This window comes from Nilaparvata lugens, chromosome Y (genome assembly GCF_014356525.2).
Source record: "Nilaparvata lugens isolate BPH chromosome Y, ASM1435652v1, whole genome shotgun sequence".
Classification (NCBI taxonomy): Eukaryota; Metazoa; Arthropoda; class Insecta; order Hemiptera; family Delphacidae; genus Nilaparvata; species Nilaparvata lugens.
In genome coordinates this window covers 2640544-2660295 of record NC_052519.1, presented here as the reverse complement: position 1 = coordinate 2660295, position 19752 = coordinate 2640544, and the positions used below count along the sequence as shown (strand labels likewise).

Here is a 19752-nt window from a genome sequence, read left to right as displayed (position 1 = left end):
ATACCCTCCAGTCTGTACAGTAGGATGGGATGGAACACACAGTCAAAGGCCTTGCTGAAATCAACAAGGACAATGAGTGTGAGCTCCCTGCCTTCCATTGCTCTGCAAACGTCATCAGCCACCTTGAGAATAGCAGAATTGGTGCTGTGACCAGACCTGAATCCTGACTGGGAGTCGCTAATAAGCCCCCTACTGCAAATAAATTCACTCATCTGTTTGTGGACAATCACCTCTAGTACTTTGGAGAGCACAGATAGTAAGCTGATGGATCTTTAGTCTGAAAGGGAGGACCGGTTGGGAGTTTTGTTTAAGGGTATGACTATAGATGACTTCCAATTTTCAGGAAAAACGGAAGTCATGAGAGATGTATTTATGATGTGGGTGATGAAGGGAAGTATGAGGGGAAGCATAATTTTTATGAATTTCAATGGTAGATCATCAGCCCCAATAGCATTGCTCTTTATTTTCAGTATAGCGGCCAAAACGTCACTTGCTGAGACACCTGAAAAGTAGAATGGCTCTCCAGTTACTTGAGCTGGCAAAGAGTTGATGTAGTCATGGGCACGATCCAAGCCAACTGGTATGTCAGTAAAAAAGTTGTTGAGATCATCCAGTGAGTGAGACACAACAGGCCCGCCCCCCTCTCCACCAACTCCAACAGACCTCAGTCTACGCCACTTACAAGCAGATGAACCAGCAGAGGAGATCAGATTTTGGAAATATCTGGATTTGGCGTTTCTGATGGTCTGCTTGCACAAATTTCTCATTCGCTTGTAGCTATTGAAATCCACAGAGCTCTTTGTGCGTCATGCAACTCTACTACACCGATCGCGCTCGGCCATCATCCGACGTATTTCTCTTGAAATCCATGGAGCAGGATCCCTTGTCACTCTGCGCTGCACAAGTGGAATATATGTAAGTAGCTGGTTGCTCTACATTCACGCTTCTTCTTTCTAATCATATGAACCATATGACTTGTTAATAATTTACTAATGTTGTTTATCAAACTAACAGCAGAGCTGATGAGAGAATCATTGAATGTTCATATTTGTACAGTTAGAGATTTATTGAGATTTATATTATAATTGACATTAAAATCGATTTTCTAAAGTAAATGAAAATCTTTCATCAATTATTCATTTTAAGTAATATGTACGAAGTAAGATCATTATAAATCAATTTTTTTGTTCAACATGCCGAAAAAAGGTAAGAGTGAATTTTCAATTGATATTGATAGGAAATTTGTTTTGGAAAAATTCTCGGGGAAAATTGGACAAAATGCGAAATTCTGGCTGGAAGATTTTGAGAAAGAATGTATCCATTACAATATCCACAACGATGAAGAAAAAATAACATGTTTAAGACTATTTTTAGAAGGGAGTTCTGAAGATTGGTATACTTCCAACAAATATAAATTAGGATTGAAAAATTGGAATTTGTGGTCAAAAACATTTCTCCAAACTTTTTCTAATAAAGGCTGGTCAAATGTGAGATATGCATATTCATTCAAATATGAAGATTTAAAAATTTCTTGTTTTATTTGCTCTAAATCCGTTCGGAATTCAGGTGAGCTGATTTCATGTGTCGACTGTGAAGCGAATTTTCATATAGGATGTGTGAAAATGACCAAGGACGATGCGGACTACATAAAGAGAAACAAACAAATTTGGAGATGTAGCAGCTGTTCCTCTACACGTCGCAAAAGTATGGTCAGTGAATCGACAACAGGAAACAAGGACGTGACTCTCCAAGAACTCGCAGGAGTTCTTGAGGTAATTGCAGGAAATCAGACGTCGATGAAGGAGAATATTAAGAAAATGGAGTTGGAGCTTGGGAAATCAATTGAATCATGTCATCAGGCGATTAACGACATAAATAAGAAGTTTGATGAACAAAACAAGCAAATTAGCACATGCCTCATCAACATCGATAAGCTTTCAACAGAAGTAGCTAGCCTCAGGAAAGAAAATGCAGAACTGAAGGAGCGCGTCGAGGATATGGAACAATACTCAAGATCGAACATGCTGGAAATAAATGGTATACCCAAAAAACAGGATGAAGATGTAACAGAAATCATTTGTAGAATGAGCGAAGCATTAGGGCACAAAATAAAAGCAGATGCAATCGACATTTGTCACAGACTTAAACAACGAAATGAAAACCCACCTCCACCAATCGTTGTCAAGTTCGTTCGTAGAACAGACAAACAAGTAATATTGAATAAAAGGAAAGTTACGAGGCAGTTTTCTACAAAGCAGATGGGAGAAACAACGGACCATCCAGTCTATGTGAATGAAAGTCTAGCACCTACGCGAAGAAGGATTTTCACCATGGCGAGAGAGATCTTCAAAAGAGGCGACATCAAATACCTATGGATCAAGGAAGGGAAGATTCTTGCTAGGAAAGAAGACGGAACACCAGTTATTGAACTCAAGAACAGTGAACAAGTGAAAAAGCTGAGCGTGAGAAGTGCATCAAAGCAGCCAGGTAACCAAGAAAATAACAGTGTCAGTACCGTAAATAAAAATGTCATCAGAGATAAGTAACAAAGAAACACTAATTATTCATCAAAATATACGCAGTCTGCGAAGTAATTTCGATTTATTCTTAGTGCAAATGAGGAAATTAAAAAACAACCCGCTAATAATAGTCTTGACAGAAATATGGATACTAGAGAATGAAATAGACTTATATCATATAGAGGGCTATTCCGTACATGGTAATTTTAATCATAACTACAGAGCAGGAGGAACTTTGGTTTATATAAGCAGTGAGATAACGTTCAAAACAAAGACAATAGTTTTTATTTCAGCGGACTGTGTACATATATCTTGTTCATATAATAATTTTGAATTTCAGTTGTTGGCTGCTTACAGGTTGCAATCAAACTCACCCAAAATATTTCTTAACGAATTAACCTTGTACTTAGAAGAAATATTTAATATTAACGAAAACAATGAGGTCCCTTTCTTTTTCACGGGAGATATAAATATAGATCTTTTTCAGAACACCAGAATTATTGACGATTACAAATATCTAATGAATAGTTTTGGATTTGAATCACTCAATACTGATTACACTCATAGGTCCCGATTTTCCAACTCTTTAATAGATCATCTTTACTTAAAATCCGGCAAAAATAGAACAAAACTGAATAAAATTAATCTAATTCCAGAAATACTACATTTAGATATAACTGATCACAGTACAATCATACTTAAAGTTGAAGGATTGAAGAGATCCAACGAAGAAGCAGATACAAATTATAAAAAATATGCCTAATCAATTACCGGAAGTTGAATAATATTTTATCATCGATAGATTGGGATAGAGAAATACCAGCAGTATCGGTTGATGAGGGATGGGAAAATTTCATTGACATTCATTGACATAAAAAGCACTATCAAAGATTCACAAGAAAATCTTCTTTTGAAAAATAACTTGACACAGAAATATAGGTCGCCATGGATAAATAGTTATCTGATCAAGCAAATAAACTTAAGAAATGAGTTATACAAGAATGTAATCAAACAACCTAATAATGACGACTTAAAACAAATATACAATACATTCAAAAATAACTTACGTAATGAACTGAGAGAAAGAAAACAATATTATTATTCAAAACTGTTTAGAGAAAGCCAGGGAAACATTAGAAAGACGTGGAAAACAATTGACACGTTAATAGGATTGAAAAAAAATAAAGAACCACTGAAACTGATTGTTGATGAGCAGGGAAATAGCATACATGATAGTAATAAAATTTCTAATTCGTTTAATTCTTATTTTCTAAATGTTGTGAATAAAATGAATGATGAATTAGAACAAACCACATTGCAAACCAGGGAAGAGTCTGCTAGAATATCAAAAATAAGGTTTCCATACAAATCTCCAACTAATTCAATTTTTCTCCACCCTACAAATCCGGAGGAAGTAGCAAGTATAATAAAAAAATTGAAAAATAAATCTTCGCCAGGTGTAGATGGAATAAGCACAAGCATGATTAAAAAAACTTACATGAATTATTTGAACAAATTAACTGATCTAATTAACCTGAGTATTGCCAAAGGAAAATTCCCAAGCATGTTCAAACACAGCGTAGTTATACCTATTCCTAAAAAGCCAAATTGTAAAAACATAAATCAGTTCCACCCAATTTCACTTTTACCGGTTTTTTCCAAGATTTTAGAAAAAATATTCAAGATTAGACTTGAAAACTTTTATAAAAATAATAACTTTTTTAGTGATAACCAATATGGTTTCCGTGAAGGAAGAAGTACAGAAGAGGCAATTAAAAATCTCATTTCAAATATAAATGACAGTTTTAGTGTTAATAATAAGTGTGCAGCTCTGTTTCTTGATATATCTAAAGCATATGATGCTATTGATAAAAACATGCTTCTAAAAAAACTTGATTTATCAGGAGTAAGAGGAATTGCTAATGATTGGTTAAGATGCTACCTATCTAATAGGAGTCAAAGGGTCAGAATTAACGATACGTTGAGTGAACCCGGGGACATTACCATAGGTATTCCTCAAGGATCAGTGTTATCAAGTACTTTATTCCTGGTCTTTATTAACGATTTGACGGATGGTGACTTACAGGGAAAGATTACATCTTTCGCAGACGATACAGTTATATTTTATTCGGCCAAAACAAATCAAGAACTTAAAAATAAATTAGAAATGGATCTTAAGCACCTTAGGTGGTGGTTTTGCGAAAATAAATTAACTATCAACACAGACAAATCTAATATAATACAATTTAATCTTCAAAACACGGATCAGGAGTTAACTAGTATTTACTTCCATAAATTAGATTGTGCGCAACAGGTGAATAATATATTGTGTAACTGTGAAACTATAAAACAAGCACGTACAGTTAAGTATCTGGGCCTCATATTGGATAGTAGGCTCACTTGGTCAGATCATGTACAGAAGATAAAAAATGAGTTATTTGTATACATAAGGAAGTTCTATTACCTCAGACAGCTATGTCCAAAAGAAGTATTGTTACAATTATACCATGCAATTATTGGTTCTAGAATAAATTATGGAATAATATGCTATGGGAGTGCATACAATGTTCATATTAAACCTGTGATTACTGGTCAGAAACATATATTAAAAATAATTTGTAATAAACCTAAACAATATAGTTCAATGATGCTCTTCAGAGAACTATCAATATTATCAGTGAGACATTCTTTTCTATTCAAAGCATTGCTGGATTTAGCTGAAAATAATTTCGATATGCAACAGATGAGAGAAAGAATAAACCTCAGGAATTCACAGGACATTAACCTCCCAAAACCAAGATTAGAACATTCCAGACGACACTTCAAATACATAGCTCTAAAAATATTCAATTCACTTCCAGTAACAACAAGGAAAATAATGTCACGTCAGTTATTTAGAAAAGAAATCAAGAAATTCATTTTACAACTAGACAACCCGAATTATTTTTTTACTAAATTAATATAGGTCTAAATTTAGTATAATTTACACATTACACGACATGAACACTGCAACAATCAAAGATCATTGAACTCACAAATCCCGTCCGGTATGCAGTAAGACAGTATCAAATTTCAATCACTGTCTCTTTCTTCAAAATGCATTCATTTATGGGCTAATTACATCAGCACTTTGAAAAAAAAACGAAATGTTAACTATGAATAAAATTGAACTAAATATGAAAAAAAACAGCAACCACTCCGTACATAGTTTTAAGTTTTGTGTAAGTGTATGTAAGTGTGTGTGTGTGTGTGTGTGTGTGTGTGTGTGTGTGTGTGTGTGTGTGTGTGTGTGTGTGTGTGTGTGTTTGTGTGAATGTGTGTGCGTATGAATGTGTGCGCATATGTGAATGTGTGTGCGTATGAATGTGTGCTAGAATGATTATAAATATTGACATATTGATTTATTTCAATATAATACCATATTCAATTATTATGTTCTTCATGATATAATATTTAAATTTGTATATAAATATTTTATTATATATATTCAAGTGTCCTCACACAGGGTAGCCTATAGGGAACACATATTAGAAATTAGGAAGTAATATTGTATTTGATTTTTGGAATGCATTTGATTGTTTAATTATTTTTTTGAATAAAGAATAAAGAAAGAATAAAGAATAATAGCCAGAAAAAAGACTCAACCAAGATGGAAGAGATAAGAAGAAAGAAGACTCCTTGTTCTGTATGTGCAGCCTTGGGAAAACCAAATCGCTTTCATCCTGCAGAGATCTGTAGGAATAAAAATAAAACAGTGATTTTCACAACCTGTGAGGAAAATACACTCGATGTTGATAACTCAAAAAACTGAATAAGCCGGCGTGTAAGTTCATTCCATTGATTACAGTTAATGTACTAGTTGATAAAAAGAAGATTGTAAAAGGGGTTTATGACAGTGGCTCAAATATCACTCTAATAAATCAGAAAATTGTTGATGAGCTGAAGACAAAACTTATGAACGACCATAACCTTTTTCGAACTTTTAGTGGTGTGAATTTTACAAATCGCCGGGCCAAAATTCCAATGAAAATCAATAAAATCGAAGAAATATTAGATGTATATGTTGTGAAGAACAATAATTTCTCTTATGACTTACTTCTTGGATTGGATGCAATAAAAAAGTTCAAATTGATACAGAATGAAAATTTAGAAATTTTACAGAAGGTTGATGACAAAACAGATGTTGAAAGATTGAATTATGAGTCATCTGTCTTCTCTGTAAATATGGAAAGCAGTCTGAATTATCTTGATACTGAAAAGAGACAAACAATAACAAGGCTGATTGAAGGTTATGAATCACTATTTGCAAAACACAAATATGATGTAGGTGAGGTAAAACATGCAGAGGCAGAAATCAAACTTTCAGAAGATAGATATATTATTAAGAAGCCATACAGAACGTGTATCCCAGATAAAAAAGAAATAGAACAACAAATTTCAAAACTTTTAGAGGCAGGATTGATTGAATATTCAACTTCACCATTTGCATCTCCTGTTACACTTGCCTTCAAATGAGAAGAAAAAAAATCACGGCTATTTATTGACTTCCGGGAACTGAACAAAATTGTAATACCAGAGCCACAACCATTCCCAAGAATAGAAGATATAACAGTGAAGGCTGGTAATTGTGGATGGTACACAGTACTTGATGTTAATTCAGCATTCTGGACAATACCAATAAAAAAAGAAGACAGAATGAAAACTGCATTTGTGACCCACGAAGGCCATTATCAATGGTTACGGATACCATTTGGTTTGAAGACCGCGCCTGCAATTTTTCAAAGAATATTGGGTAACACTTTACAAAAAAATAAGTTGACTGATTTTTGTACTTGCTACATTGATGATATTTTAATATTTTCAAAGACATTTGAGGAACACTTGAAACATATAAACCTCGTACTTGATGCAGTTTATAAAGAAGGGTTCAAGCTGAAATTGGAAAAATGTAACTTTGCAAGGAGTTCAATTAAATATTTGGGACACATAATTGAAAATAACTCAGTCCGTCCACTCACTGACAATCTCAAAGCAATTGAAAATTTCCCACAACCGAAAACCAAGAAGAATGTACGCCAGTTTTTGGGGAAAATAAATTTCTATTATAAATACATAGAGAATGCAGTGAAAGTTCTAGAACCTCTACACAATCTACTGAGGAAGGACATACCTTTTATCTGGTCAGAGACATGTGATAAAGCTTTCCAAAACGTGAAGAAATGCTTATGTTCTAGTCCCGTATCACAAATTCATGATTATGAAAAACCAGTATTCATTTTCACCGATGCCAGTGGAGAGGGATTTGGAGCTGTACTGAAACAACCAAAAGAAAATTATGAGCTTCATCCAGTAGCATATTTTTCAAAAAAACTGAGCCCTGCTCAAAAGAAGAAAAAAGCTATTTATCTGGAATGTATGGCTATAAAAGAGACAATTATGTATTGGCAATATTGGTTGATAGGACGGAAGTTTACAGTGATCACAGACCACAAACCATTGGAGAATCTCAGAGTGAAAGCACAAACCGATGAAGAATTGGGAGATCTTGTATACCACCTATCGCAATATGATTTCACATTGATATATAGCCCAGGAGAAGGAAATGTTGAAGCAGATACTTTATCAAGAAATCCAGTTTTAGAGCACTTTGAAGGAAATGAAGACATTTTAACAGTTGTGAATTTGATATCTATACAAGAAATAAAAGACGATCAAGAAAAAAACAAAGAAGCAATAATGAATAATAGGAATGTTGAATATAAAGAGGAAATATTCTACAAATGTATGAAAGGAAACAAAAGAATCTTCCTTTCTCAAGAAAAGGGTAAAGAATTGATTGAGAAACTTCATTTTCAACTAGGACATATCGGAACTCACCACACACTATTACACATACGTCCACATTACTACTTTTCCAACATGGATGAAATGGTCAAGCGCTATTGTGATTCGTGTCATATATGTAAGAAGAATAAAACAAGAAGAGGTCGCTCAATAGGATTACTTTCACAATTGGGTCCAGCTAGTGAACCGTATGAGATCATGTCGATAGATACTGTTGGAGGGTTTGGTGGAAACAACTCAAAAAAACGATACCTACACATATTGGTCGATCACTTCTCTAGATATGCATTCACTTCAAGCTCTAGCGGTCAAACTACTAAAGAATACATTTGTTTGCTAGATCCTATCTTACAAAACCATTCTGTCAAGATCCTATTAGCTGATCAATATGCGTCTATCAAATCAAAAAAGTTTAGAGATTACCTACTCGAAAAAGGTGTTACAATGGTGTTCACATCGGTAGATTGCCCACAATCAAATGGTCTTAATGAGCGGCTAAACCAGACATTGGTGAATCGTGCAAAGTGAATAGTCCAGAAGGAAGAACGCAGACGTAGTCGAAAATAGCGGAAAGTTGCACATCAGAATACAACAAGACAATCCATAGCACTACTAAATTTACACCAAGATATCTGCTATTGGGAGATGATTTGGAAATAATACCATCACAACTGAGGAAAAAACGAAACTTACAAATAGACAGAGAAGAAGCAATAAAAAATTCCAATTTAAACCACAAACGGAACAAACTGAGATGTGATAAGAACAGAAGAATATATGGTTTCAAGGAAAAAGAACTAGTGTATATAGAAAAAGGGAACAAGTTGAATAGAAATAAATTAGATGAAGTTAGAAGTGGACCGTTCCCCATTATAAGAAGAATATCAAACTCAATGTATGAAGTGGCCTGCGGAATCAATGGGAGTGAACCAATCATCTGTCACTCAAGCAAATTGACACCTTCAAGGAAGTTTCTCGTTCAAGGGGGGGAGATGTAAGAAGCTGGTTGCTCTACATTCACGCTTCTTCTTTCTAATCATATGAACCATATGACTTGTTAATAATTTACTAATGTTGTTTATCAAACTAACAGCAGAGCTGATGAGAGAATCATTGAATGTTCATATTTGTACAGTTTAAGATTTATTGAGATTTATATTATAATTGACATTAAAATCGATTTTCTAAAGTAAATGAAAATCTTTCATCAATTATTCATTTTAAGTAATATGTGCGAAGTAAGATCATTATATATACTTATTGAATAAATAGGATACACCATTATGCAACTCATTCACCATGTAATTAACATCATTAGTTGCGTAAATGGTTTGCCAGTTCAATGTCATCCCCTCATTGAATAACTCATGGTAGTTAGTAGCTTACATTCAAGATTACTGGGAAGAATTTTTGCGCAATTACCGAGAAATAAGGGAAAATTTTTGCGCAAATCCCCCTCCCCCTCCCCCTTCCCCCTCCCCCTCTGCGCATGCGCAAACTCCCCCTCTCCTCCCCCTCTCCCTCTTCTTCTCCCTCTCCCTCTCCTTCTCCCTCTCCTTCTCCCTCTCCCTCTCCCTCTCCCTCTCCCTCTCCTTCTCCTTCTCCTTCTCCCTCTCCCTCTCCCTCTCCTTATCTTATCTCCCCTCTCCCAGTGAGGACGAGGGGGTTGAAAAGAGAGAGATATATCTCTCTCTCTCTCTCAGTGAGGGAAAAAAAAATTTCCCTTTTTGGAGGAAAAATTCCCTCTCTCTATACTGACAGATTAAAGTGAATCCATCTAATGCTATACTGTCAAATTAAAGTGAATCTGTTACATCTTTATACTGACAGATTAAAGTGAATCCATCTAATGCTATACTGTCAAATTAAAGTGAATGCTAAATGAGGGAAAAAATTCTCTACTGTCAAATTAAAGTGAATCCATCTAATGCTATACTGTCAAATTAAAGTGAATCTGTTACATCTTTATACTGAGTGAATCTGTTACATCTTTATACTGTAAAATTATAAAGTGATTGCAAATTAATACAATTGGTTTGCTTTCCACCCGACAGTTAAGAAAAATTTCACAAATTTATATTGAAATTTTCTATGTGCTGTACAAACCGCAGGCGTTATTTTTTAAGTGTTTCTCCGAGAATATCTATAGTAAATTTAGTATGAACAAGCATTCCAAAAATGGCTATAGATATCCTCAGACCTATATCACTTGGGGTATCAGCTCTATTGATGTCTTAACAGAGAGAGGTCAATGATCTAAGTTGATCTTTTACATTTTTTATCTGCAATGTCATACAAGCATTTCCAAAGTTCATCTGAATTTGTAACAATAGTTGAGAAATCATTTGCACTACAATAATGTAGATGACCTGTATCTAGTATGTCCAATAATTCGAAAATCTCAGATAAAATTGGAAAATGTACATTTTCTGTTTTTGTTAACGCTAGATCAATATCATCGCCTTGGAATCCTGTTGAAAATTTAATATTTTTTACAATAGAATCAAATTCATTGAATGAAATTGACATCAAGAGGCGAGTTAATTTTTTGAATTTTGCAAAGCTAAAACACTGCATGACCTTGATTGCTATGAACTATAATTGATAAGGTAGGAATGTGCACTTAGCTGTAACAGTTGTGTCTGAGGGGGGCGTATCTCTTGATAAAAATGGCTATAGATATCCTCAGACCTATATCACTTGGGATATCAGCTCTATTGATGTCTTAACAGAGAGAGGTCAATGATCTAAGTTGATCTTTTACATTTTTTATCTGCAATGTCATACAAGCATTTCCAAAGTTCATCGGAATTTGTAACAATAGTTGAGAAATCATTTGCACTACAATAATGTAGATGTCCTGTATCTAGTATATCGAGCAGTTCGAAAATCTCAGATAAAATTGGAAAATGTGAGGGAAAAAATAATTTCCCTGAGGAAAAAATAATTTCCCTTTCTACTATCAGATTAAAGTGAATCCATCTAATAACTTATACTGTCAGATTAAAGTGAATCCATCTAATAACTTATACTGTAAAATTGCAAATAATTGGTTTGCTTTCCACCCGACAGTTAAGAAAAATTTCACAAATTTATATTGAAATTTTCTATGTGCTGTACAAACCTGCGGGCGTTACTTTTTTGGTAAGTGTGTTCTCCGAGAATATCTATAGTAAATTTAGTATGAACAAGCATTCCAAAAATGGCTATAGATATCCTCAGACCTATATCACTTGGGGTATCAGCTCTATTGATGTCTTAACAGAGAGAGCCCAATGATCTAAGTTGATCTTTTACATTTTTTATCTGCAATGTCATACAAGCATTTCCAAAGTTCATCCAGAGGCGAGTTAATTTTTGAATTTTGCAAAGCTAAAACACTGCATGACCTCGATTAAGTTATGAACAATAAAATTGATAAGGTAGGAATGTGCACTTAGCTGTAACATAGTTGTCTCTGAGGGGGGCGTATCTAATTGTAGACAGACAACATGTACGAGCTTTATGCAATCTCAGTGCATGCAAGCAATAAACACACTGTAATTCCTTTCCGTTGTAGAAGAATCCATAACGTGCAAAGTTTCTTTTCTGTGCATTCGTATACATTGGTGCCAATTTCATACTTTGCATTCGATTGTTTTCGCACAAGAAATTATTTGTTTGATACATATTTTTAAACAGCAAAGAATTATAATGTTGAGCAGAGAATAATGCACACCTTCCATCGGGTCTATACTTATGTATCTTACATGCATCATAACACCACGAAGTGGTGAAAAAGCTGAAATCGGGCTTGAGAAAGTCCTCCGGTATGCATTGTACGTTAGAATTCAATCTTCTCAAAAACTTTGCTTTCTCAGTTCCTTTTGTGAAAATTTTCTCATAACCTGCAAGGTAATCACGTATTAATGAGTCACTGTATTCTAAATCTCCATCTTCCCATTTTATTTTATGATAGTTACGTTCCAGCCATGTTACATCGTTATACAATTTTGCGCTCAATTCCATCTTTGCAAATGGTGATTTGAAATGGAATACAGCATAATTATTGCACTCGTCAACGATAGCAAGTTCTTTCACAATAATTTGATTACAAGTTTGTTTAAACCAGTGAAGATCAACCGTAGCAATTTTCGTAGGTGTCTGCTTTTGCACTCCTTTCTGTTCCTCTTCACGTATCTGTTCCTCCTCACGTTTCTGCTCCTCCACCTCCTCTTCCCCCTCCTCTCCCGACTTCTGGATTGGTGTACTGCTTCTCCTTGGTTCATAATAGAAACTTGTTGATTCAATATCGTAAAGTACCGACGACTGAGTTTGAGCTTTGTCCAAAATATCAGAAACAAGATCACACTGGATACCAATAGAGCGAGTTTGTGGCTTGTCCAAAATATCAGAACACAAAGAATAGGACATGATTCCTGTTCAAAGGTAAAACTGATAATGGCTTACATTTGGCGCAGTACACACCTTATATAACCTGCAGTGATGCACTCTATCAACAAATTACTGAACTTCTCAATTTAACAGCACGTACTCCGGAGTACATATCATGTTATTTTCATAATTTCTCCGGTTTTGATTCGCATTTTATTCTGAAATCGCACGGTAAATGTAAAAAAGAAATTTCCTGCATCGCAAATACGTACACTAACTTAATCTAAAAGAAAAAAGTGGAATTTTCTATTAATTTGGAATAATACTTTCAAATCGAATTCGCCTATTCAGATCATCTATTTGAAATGAATTTTCAAAATGCATTTCAAATAGTTTATGTGAAAAAGTCAAACACAATAATATTGAAAGTCATACAGATAAGAATGAATGGAATGCCAATCCAGCCATGTGTACGATGCATTCATTCATACAAGACCTTGCAAGGTCGCGAATGAATGAAATGCATCACACCAGATGTGGCAGGCCAACGCCCTCACTTCACAACAAGGAAGGCAGAGCGTTGAGCCGACCTTGACACAGTGAGCGATCGGCCGATGTTGTCAGCTCATGCGCATGCTTGCGCGTGCGTACACACTTCATTCTATAAAACACATTTTAATTTTTCTTATCACTCAATGCAACTTGGAGAGTGTGGAGAGTTTTGTACACGTATACTAGTGTGATAGGTGAGTGAAAAATTTTTATAGAATAACAAACTATTTTTTATTGATATATAACAAGTAAATTATGCGGTTAACAAAGTAGGTTATGTATATGCTGATAGGCGATGCAATTGTCACCTTAACACAATACTTGAAAATTATAGATTATAATGAAAATATATGTAATGGCTTGTGCCAAAACTAAATAACACAATACTTGAAAATTGTGATTTACAAGATATAGGTTATAATGCCGAAAGGCGATGTAATGTCAAGTCCGAAAATTTGTTACAAGATTATTAACTGGTAATATAATTATCATGATTTAAATTTTATGCATTTTAACAATGTTTATGTCAGTCATGCACTGATTAATATGTTTCACAAACAGTAACAATGATTTGCATTATCAAATTGCATTATTTGCATTAATAAATGATTTTCATTTTAAAAGTAATAATATCGTAAATTCATAAAATGTTAACTGAAACCCTAAAAGTAATATACTATTTTTTTATTGATATATAACAAGTAAATTATGCGGTTAACAAAGTAGGTTATGTATATGCTGATAGGCGATGCAATTGTCACCTTAACACAAAACTTGTAAATTATAGATTCATACAACCTCAGCTGAGTGAAGTGGAGGAAACACAATACTTGAAAATTATAGATTATAATGAAAATATATGTAATGGCTTGTGCCAAAACTAAATAACACAATACTTGAAAATTGTGATTTACAAGATATAGGTTATATTGCCGAAAGGCGATGCAATGTCAAGTCCGAAAATTTGTTACAAGATTATTAACAAAATAAGTAATAATAAAATTCATAAAATGTTAAATGGTAATATAATTATCATGATTTAAATTTTATGCATTTTGACAATGTTGATGTCGGTCATGTACTGATTAATATGTTTGACAAACATTAACAATGATTTACATTTACTTTTAAAATTTTGGATGTCTTTGGGGGTCAAGATCAGCGTGAAACGTTCAGGTATGTAAACATCTGTTGTTCTCTGACCTGACAGCCGGATCTTGAGCACCACGCGACGTCCATGTTGATTGCAGACCTCCCTCATGTCCTCAATAGGGTAAGGCGTACCCTCCATCAACTCTCTTAGAGGAGTCCAGGGTTTCGGGGCGTACCTATTGATGACAGTGAGGAAGTGCTCCTCGGGGAGAATTTCATCCTCCTCCTGCTGTAACAGCGTCATTATGGAGCTGTCCTCCTCATCCTCTTCCACCGCACGTTTCTGTTGAAAAATATTTCATTAGACTCTTATTTGTTTCAGGTTATAAAATCATACAAGAGAGAGATCTTGCGCTCAACAGATTCACTACTCAAAACTGTGACTAATAACTCGCAAATTCTCTGACATGAGAGAGTGATCTTGCGCTCAACATATTCACTACTCAAAAAATGTGAGTAATAACTTGGAAATTCTCTGACATAACTCTCAATTATCGGAAAAAAATTTTTCACTTCATTACAATCAACATAAATGATTGCAGAAAACATAAATATTTCACCTTTCATTAATAATGCAAATTTTTGTTTCACACTCAAACAACATATGATTTGATTTTTCATATATATATATGTAATCAGTATGCAATTCTCCAATTCAAATTGTTTCAGTAGGAATGTTTCATGCAACATATTTAGTAAACATGTTTAAACAATACAACCATCGTGTGAAAAATTTATCTGTGTTCGGATTGCTTTGATAGCACAATTAGAAGTCAAGCTCAGTCTTTGCTCACAGTAATTTCATATTTATTCGAGTAAACATATAGAGACTTGTAGTAATGTACACAAAAGATTTTATCGATTATAGATTCATAGATTATAAAATCTTTTGTGTACATTACAATAATAATAATATTTTTGTATGATAACCTTCGATTGAGTGAGGAAGTCGGGCTCCTCATCCTCATCGAAAAACAGCCTCCTCTTGACAGACTGCTTGGGGGCGGCAGGCACAGATGTGAGGGCCGCTCGGCGTGGTGCCCAAGTAGCTTGCGTCGGAGGGCTACTGTCTCCCACGATGATGCTGGAATCCTCATCTTGGACGAAGATCCCTTGTTTCTTCAAGGGATCTGAGGTTGAGGCTGAGGAGGAGGTGGCGGCAGCAGCAGAGGCGACAGCTGATGTTGTAGCCGTGCTGCAGCGCTTCTGCTGCTGCTGCTGTTCCCAGTAGTTCAGCTCCCTCTCCGGAGGCAGGCTGTCTGGTAATAAGAATGTTGTGGAGGATGAGGATGCACGGTGTGACTTGTCCATGGTGTTTTGAAAGTGTCGAGAATTTTAGCGCGTACTAATAGCTCTCTAACGTGAATGATGATTTTCCACTGAGAAAAGCGATTATATAGCAAGTCGTTTCTCTGTCTGTTGCAGGCTTGTACGAGTGAGATAGAAACACAAAGGAGGTGTGTATCACAATTGGCGAACACTGCCGATACTCCCCAGAGCTTTAGCTCGATGATAACATTTGATTGTAAGTGAAAATTTTTGTTATATTCTCATATTTTTGTGAAATAACACTAAATTGATTTATAATATATATTTAGTGTTACAGTTATTAAATATTTCATTGTTTTTTCACAGCATTTTCTCACCTCACAACTCGGTCTCATAAGCAGTTGTGCTCTCGTGAGGGAAACTTACCTGCATCGAGAAAATCATAGGCGAGGAGCTAAGCTGGAACAATACCTGAACCGAGTCGAGGAGCTGAGAGAAGCATATCCGATTATTTCATTTTGTCAAATCAACACATGTAAGTTCATTTTTACTTAAATTTTTCTCCTCCGAGGACAAAACCTCTCCTTGGAGGACAATTGTCCTTTGTTCTCCTCCTCTCTCCTCCACTTGTTTAGCAGGAAAGAAAAAATGAGAGAGGAATCAGGAGAAGGGGTGAGAGCTCAATGTCATGAGGATTGTCACAATAATTTTCTTTATTTTTAAATTATTATACATACATCAAAGCATATCTATGGCCAAATCAAATACAGAAAGTAACTCTTTCCTTATTCCTACTGGGTGTATATTTAAAAACATCTAGCTCGATTCTAATTTTATAATTCAAATCTATGTTCGGCTTTTCAAATTCTTCCTCTAACCAATAGTTTGAGACATACAATGCTTCCACATTTTCAAACTGTAGGATATACCGAGTATTGTTTCTATTGTACACTTCTTTTATTGCAATAATGACTAACTCTATACCTTGTGGTAACTCTTCCAATCTTTTACACTGTGCTACTTTTACTTTCCCTTTAATTTCCAGCATTGTGATGTTATTATACTGCTCCACTTCTTTTTGTGTGAAGGGAGTGTCTTCCAAGTTTTTCCAAACATCTGGGAGAAACTTAACTGATTCTATTCTAGGAAATGTATGTCCATTATAGCTTGACATACCATTGACTGTAATTACACAAATTTTCTCTTCCCTTGGTAGACAAATAATTTCTTTTTTGTCAGTGTAAGGGATTACGAAATAACCCTCTTTCTTGAGAGTTTCGATAGCTTTGTATGCATTAATGAAAACATTTTTATGGCAGCCCTTTACAAAGTAAACGTTTTTCAAACCATCTTTCTCCCCTAGTACACCTACATATGGGAATTTCCCAGTATTATTCACAGTAAATGCAGTCACATTATAAACTCCACTAGGCTCAAAATTTCGCCAATGTGAATGGAAATATGGTCCAAGTTCCTCTCTCAAATTTTCTATTTCTTCCTCAAATTCTTCTAGCTGCTTATGCTGTTCCCTAAATGACTGTGTGGCTTCAAAAAACTCAATTTTCCTCCGTTTTAGATCAATTTCATCCAGTTCTAGCTTACGCTTCTTGGCTGATAGCACTGAGATAGGAGACAAGGGTTGTATCTCTTTAACAGGGTATGGAGGAATCTTACAAGTTATGTTTGCCCGTTTTCTTAAGACTTGTGGTATCAAGTTACCTGTTGCTACAAGACCCAACTCATCTAGGTCAACAACTTTGGATATGGTAGAGAAAACTGTGGTTGACTTGGAGAAATAAGTCTCTCCACTCTTAATATAACACTTTTGTGAGAAACTGATATTATTTTTGTTTGATGGATCCTCGAAAATTTCCACATAATTAATAGGTAGTAGATTAAAGCTAAATGCAGAGATTACATAGGATATTATTTTATTTCTATGTTGTGGGTCAGTGGGAAGCTTTACTTGTACTCCACTCAATTTGCTGGTATTGCTATTACCCCAGTAAACATACTGTAGAAGATCATTATAGATCAAACAACAACTATTTTTCAAATTATCTGTCAGTTTTCTCCACATTTTAGCCAAGGACACAGAATAAATTGGAGCATTTTGGAAATAATTTCTACTATCATTCAAGAGTGACAAGCTATCTTGAATAGGGTCAAAGGTTTTGCTATTGGCTCTATTTGTTAAACTATAGTTACAGATTGTAGCTTCCAAACGTGTAATACCATGCATTTTACCTGTAGGAGAGGTGAAATTTTTCCCTAATCTTGAATCTGCACACTCAATAAAGTCTTTAATATGGTTACCTAACTGCTTATTTACACCAGAGCTTGTTATTTCACATACAAACTTATTATAAATTTTCACTCTCGCATTACTATTAACCCAACTCAAACAATCAATCCCAACAGTTTTATTGTTATCTGCTATCACATTATAGTCTTCTTTATATTCTCCTTGGAAACAAAAATGATGATTTGTAGTTAGAAAATCACACATTCCATTCTTGTTGAATATTCCACCAAAGTCCTGTGTTATGTCCAAGTCCAGAAGATAGAAGTGCTCTTTCCTCAGCTGCTCCAATAATCTCGGTAGTTCTTCTATCAATGTAGCAATTGGCACATCTGCAAGCTCTACTTTGTAAGGTATGCCTACTGGTTCCTGGTATTTTTGTTTCGCTTCATTGTAATTGTCATTGGGAAGCACTTGTAGAATCTTTTGAGACATATCACTTCCACTGTTCAATAGGTAAGCCAGCTTTGCTTTGACTGCATGTTTAGCTGACACCATATTAGAGAATTTCCCTCTTAAATATAAGTTGTATGCAGCACATATATCCTTTTTTAGAACAAAACGTCTCTTATCCATTGCCTCACAATCATCCAAAGCACAGATTTTCACAAGCATCATATTGTCACAAAAAGGTTCTGTAATAGCCACAAGATTTGAGTCATCCTGCACAAACAGTTCTTCCCCAGCAGTGTAATCAATATTTCCAATGTCAGTCACAAGGTTGTCATTGCACATGTTTTCTGATAGAAGCCACAAACCAAACCGCTCATTGCTAGACTTGATTTTATTACCACGGAGCATAGGTACATTAAACACCTTAGAAGTATCCATGTTTATTGCACTGTTGACACTACTGAACTGAACAAATGCAGATCAATGCAGTGGTATTTATAGTAAGATAGTTGAGAAATAAGGTCATACAGAATTATTGAAACAAGATTTGGATGCTGACAAATTTTATGAACAAGAATTAAAGAAATCAGAGTTAACTTTAGATGAAATGCAAGTTTATCTTGAATATTAAAGAAAGTTGGAAAGCGTTATCTCGTAAAGCGTCTCGGTTTAAGTGAACCGTCTTGGATAGATAAGAGTCAATTACTAACTAAGTAAATATTTTACAATTGATTATATACGCTGATCATTCCAACTTATAGTTTAATATGTTTTCAGATATGAGCTCTCGAACAGAAATCATTTGATGAATATATAAGCTCAGTTTAATTTCAGATTGGAGATGGATTCAATTTCATTTGATAAGAACTATTTTTCGAATAAAATAGATAAAAAATATAGATGTTGTTATTTCGAACTTATTGACAAAACAATATTAGAATTGAATAATTTCGGAAAAGAAGGACTAACGTTTGAGGAATATTTAACATTTATAAAACCTGGTAAAAGTGAAGAACAGAAGTCAGAACATATAAGCGTATGTTATATTATGAATAAGAATATAGTTGATAGACATCGAAGACGCGAATTAAAGGAAATTCCTGAATTTTGCTATTGTAATTCATTAGGTTGGTTGAATATTCGAATGTATTATTTCATTGATGATAGGTTAACAGATAAAAACATTGATAGTGTAAGATTTACATTTGAAATTATGAAAATGTGTGGCAAATCAGCGATGTTGTACAAACTTTAACTTTTTTACAGAGATTATGATGAACTCGTTAATTGAGGAGAGAATAAAACTATTTAATACTAAAAGCTTTGAATGAGAAAATTAATTGTAAT

General features: G+C 34.6%; 1 protein-coding gene across 1 annotated transcript; it reads left to right on the top strand.

Annotated features, from left to right (window-relative positions):
- Positions 1-1622: 1622 nt before the first annotated feature.
- Positions 1623-2546, top strand: LOC120355184. Its single transcript, XM_039443510.1, has one exon. It carries the CDS (start codon positions 1623-1625, stop codon positions 2544-2546), a length of 924 nt encoding a protein of 307 aa, XP_039299444.1.
- The last annotated feature ends 17206 nt before the right edge of the window (positions 2547-19752 follow it).

Coding starts and splice junctions, on each gene's coding strand:
- LOC120355184 (XM_039443510.1), top strand. CDS start 1,623: ATGACCAAGGACGATGCGGACTACATAAAGAGAAACAAACAAATTTGG.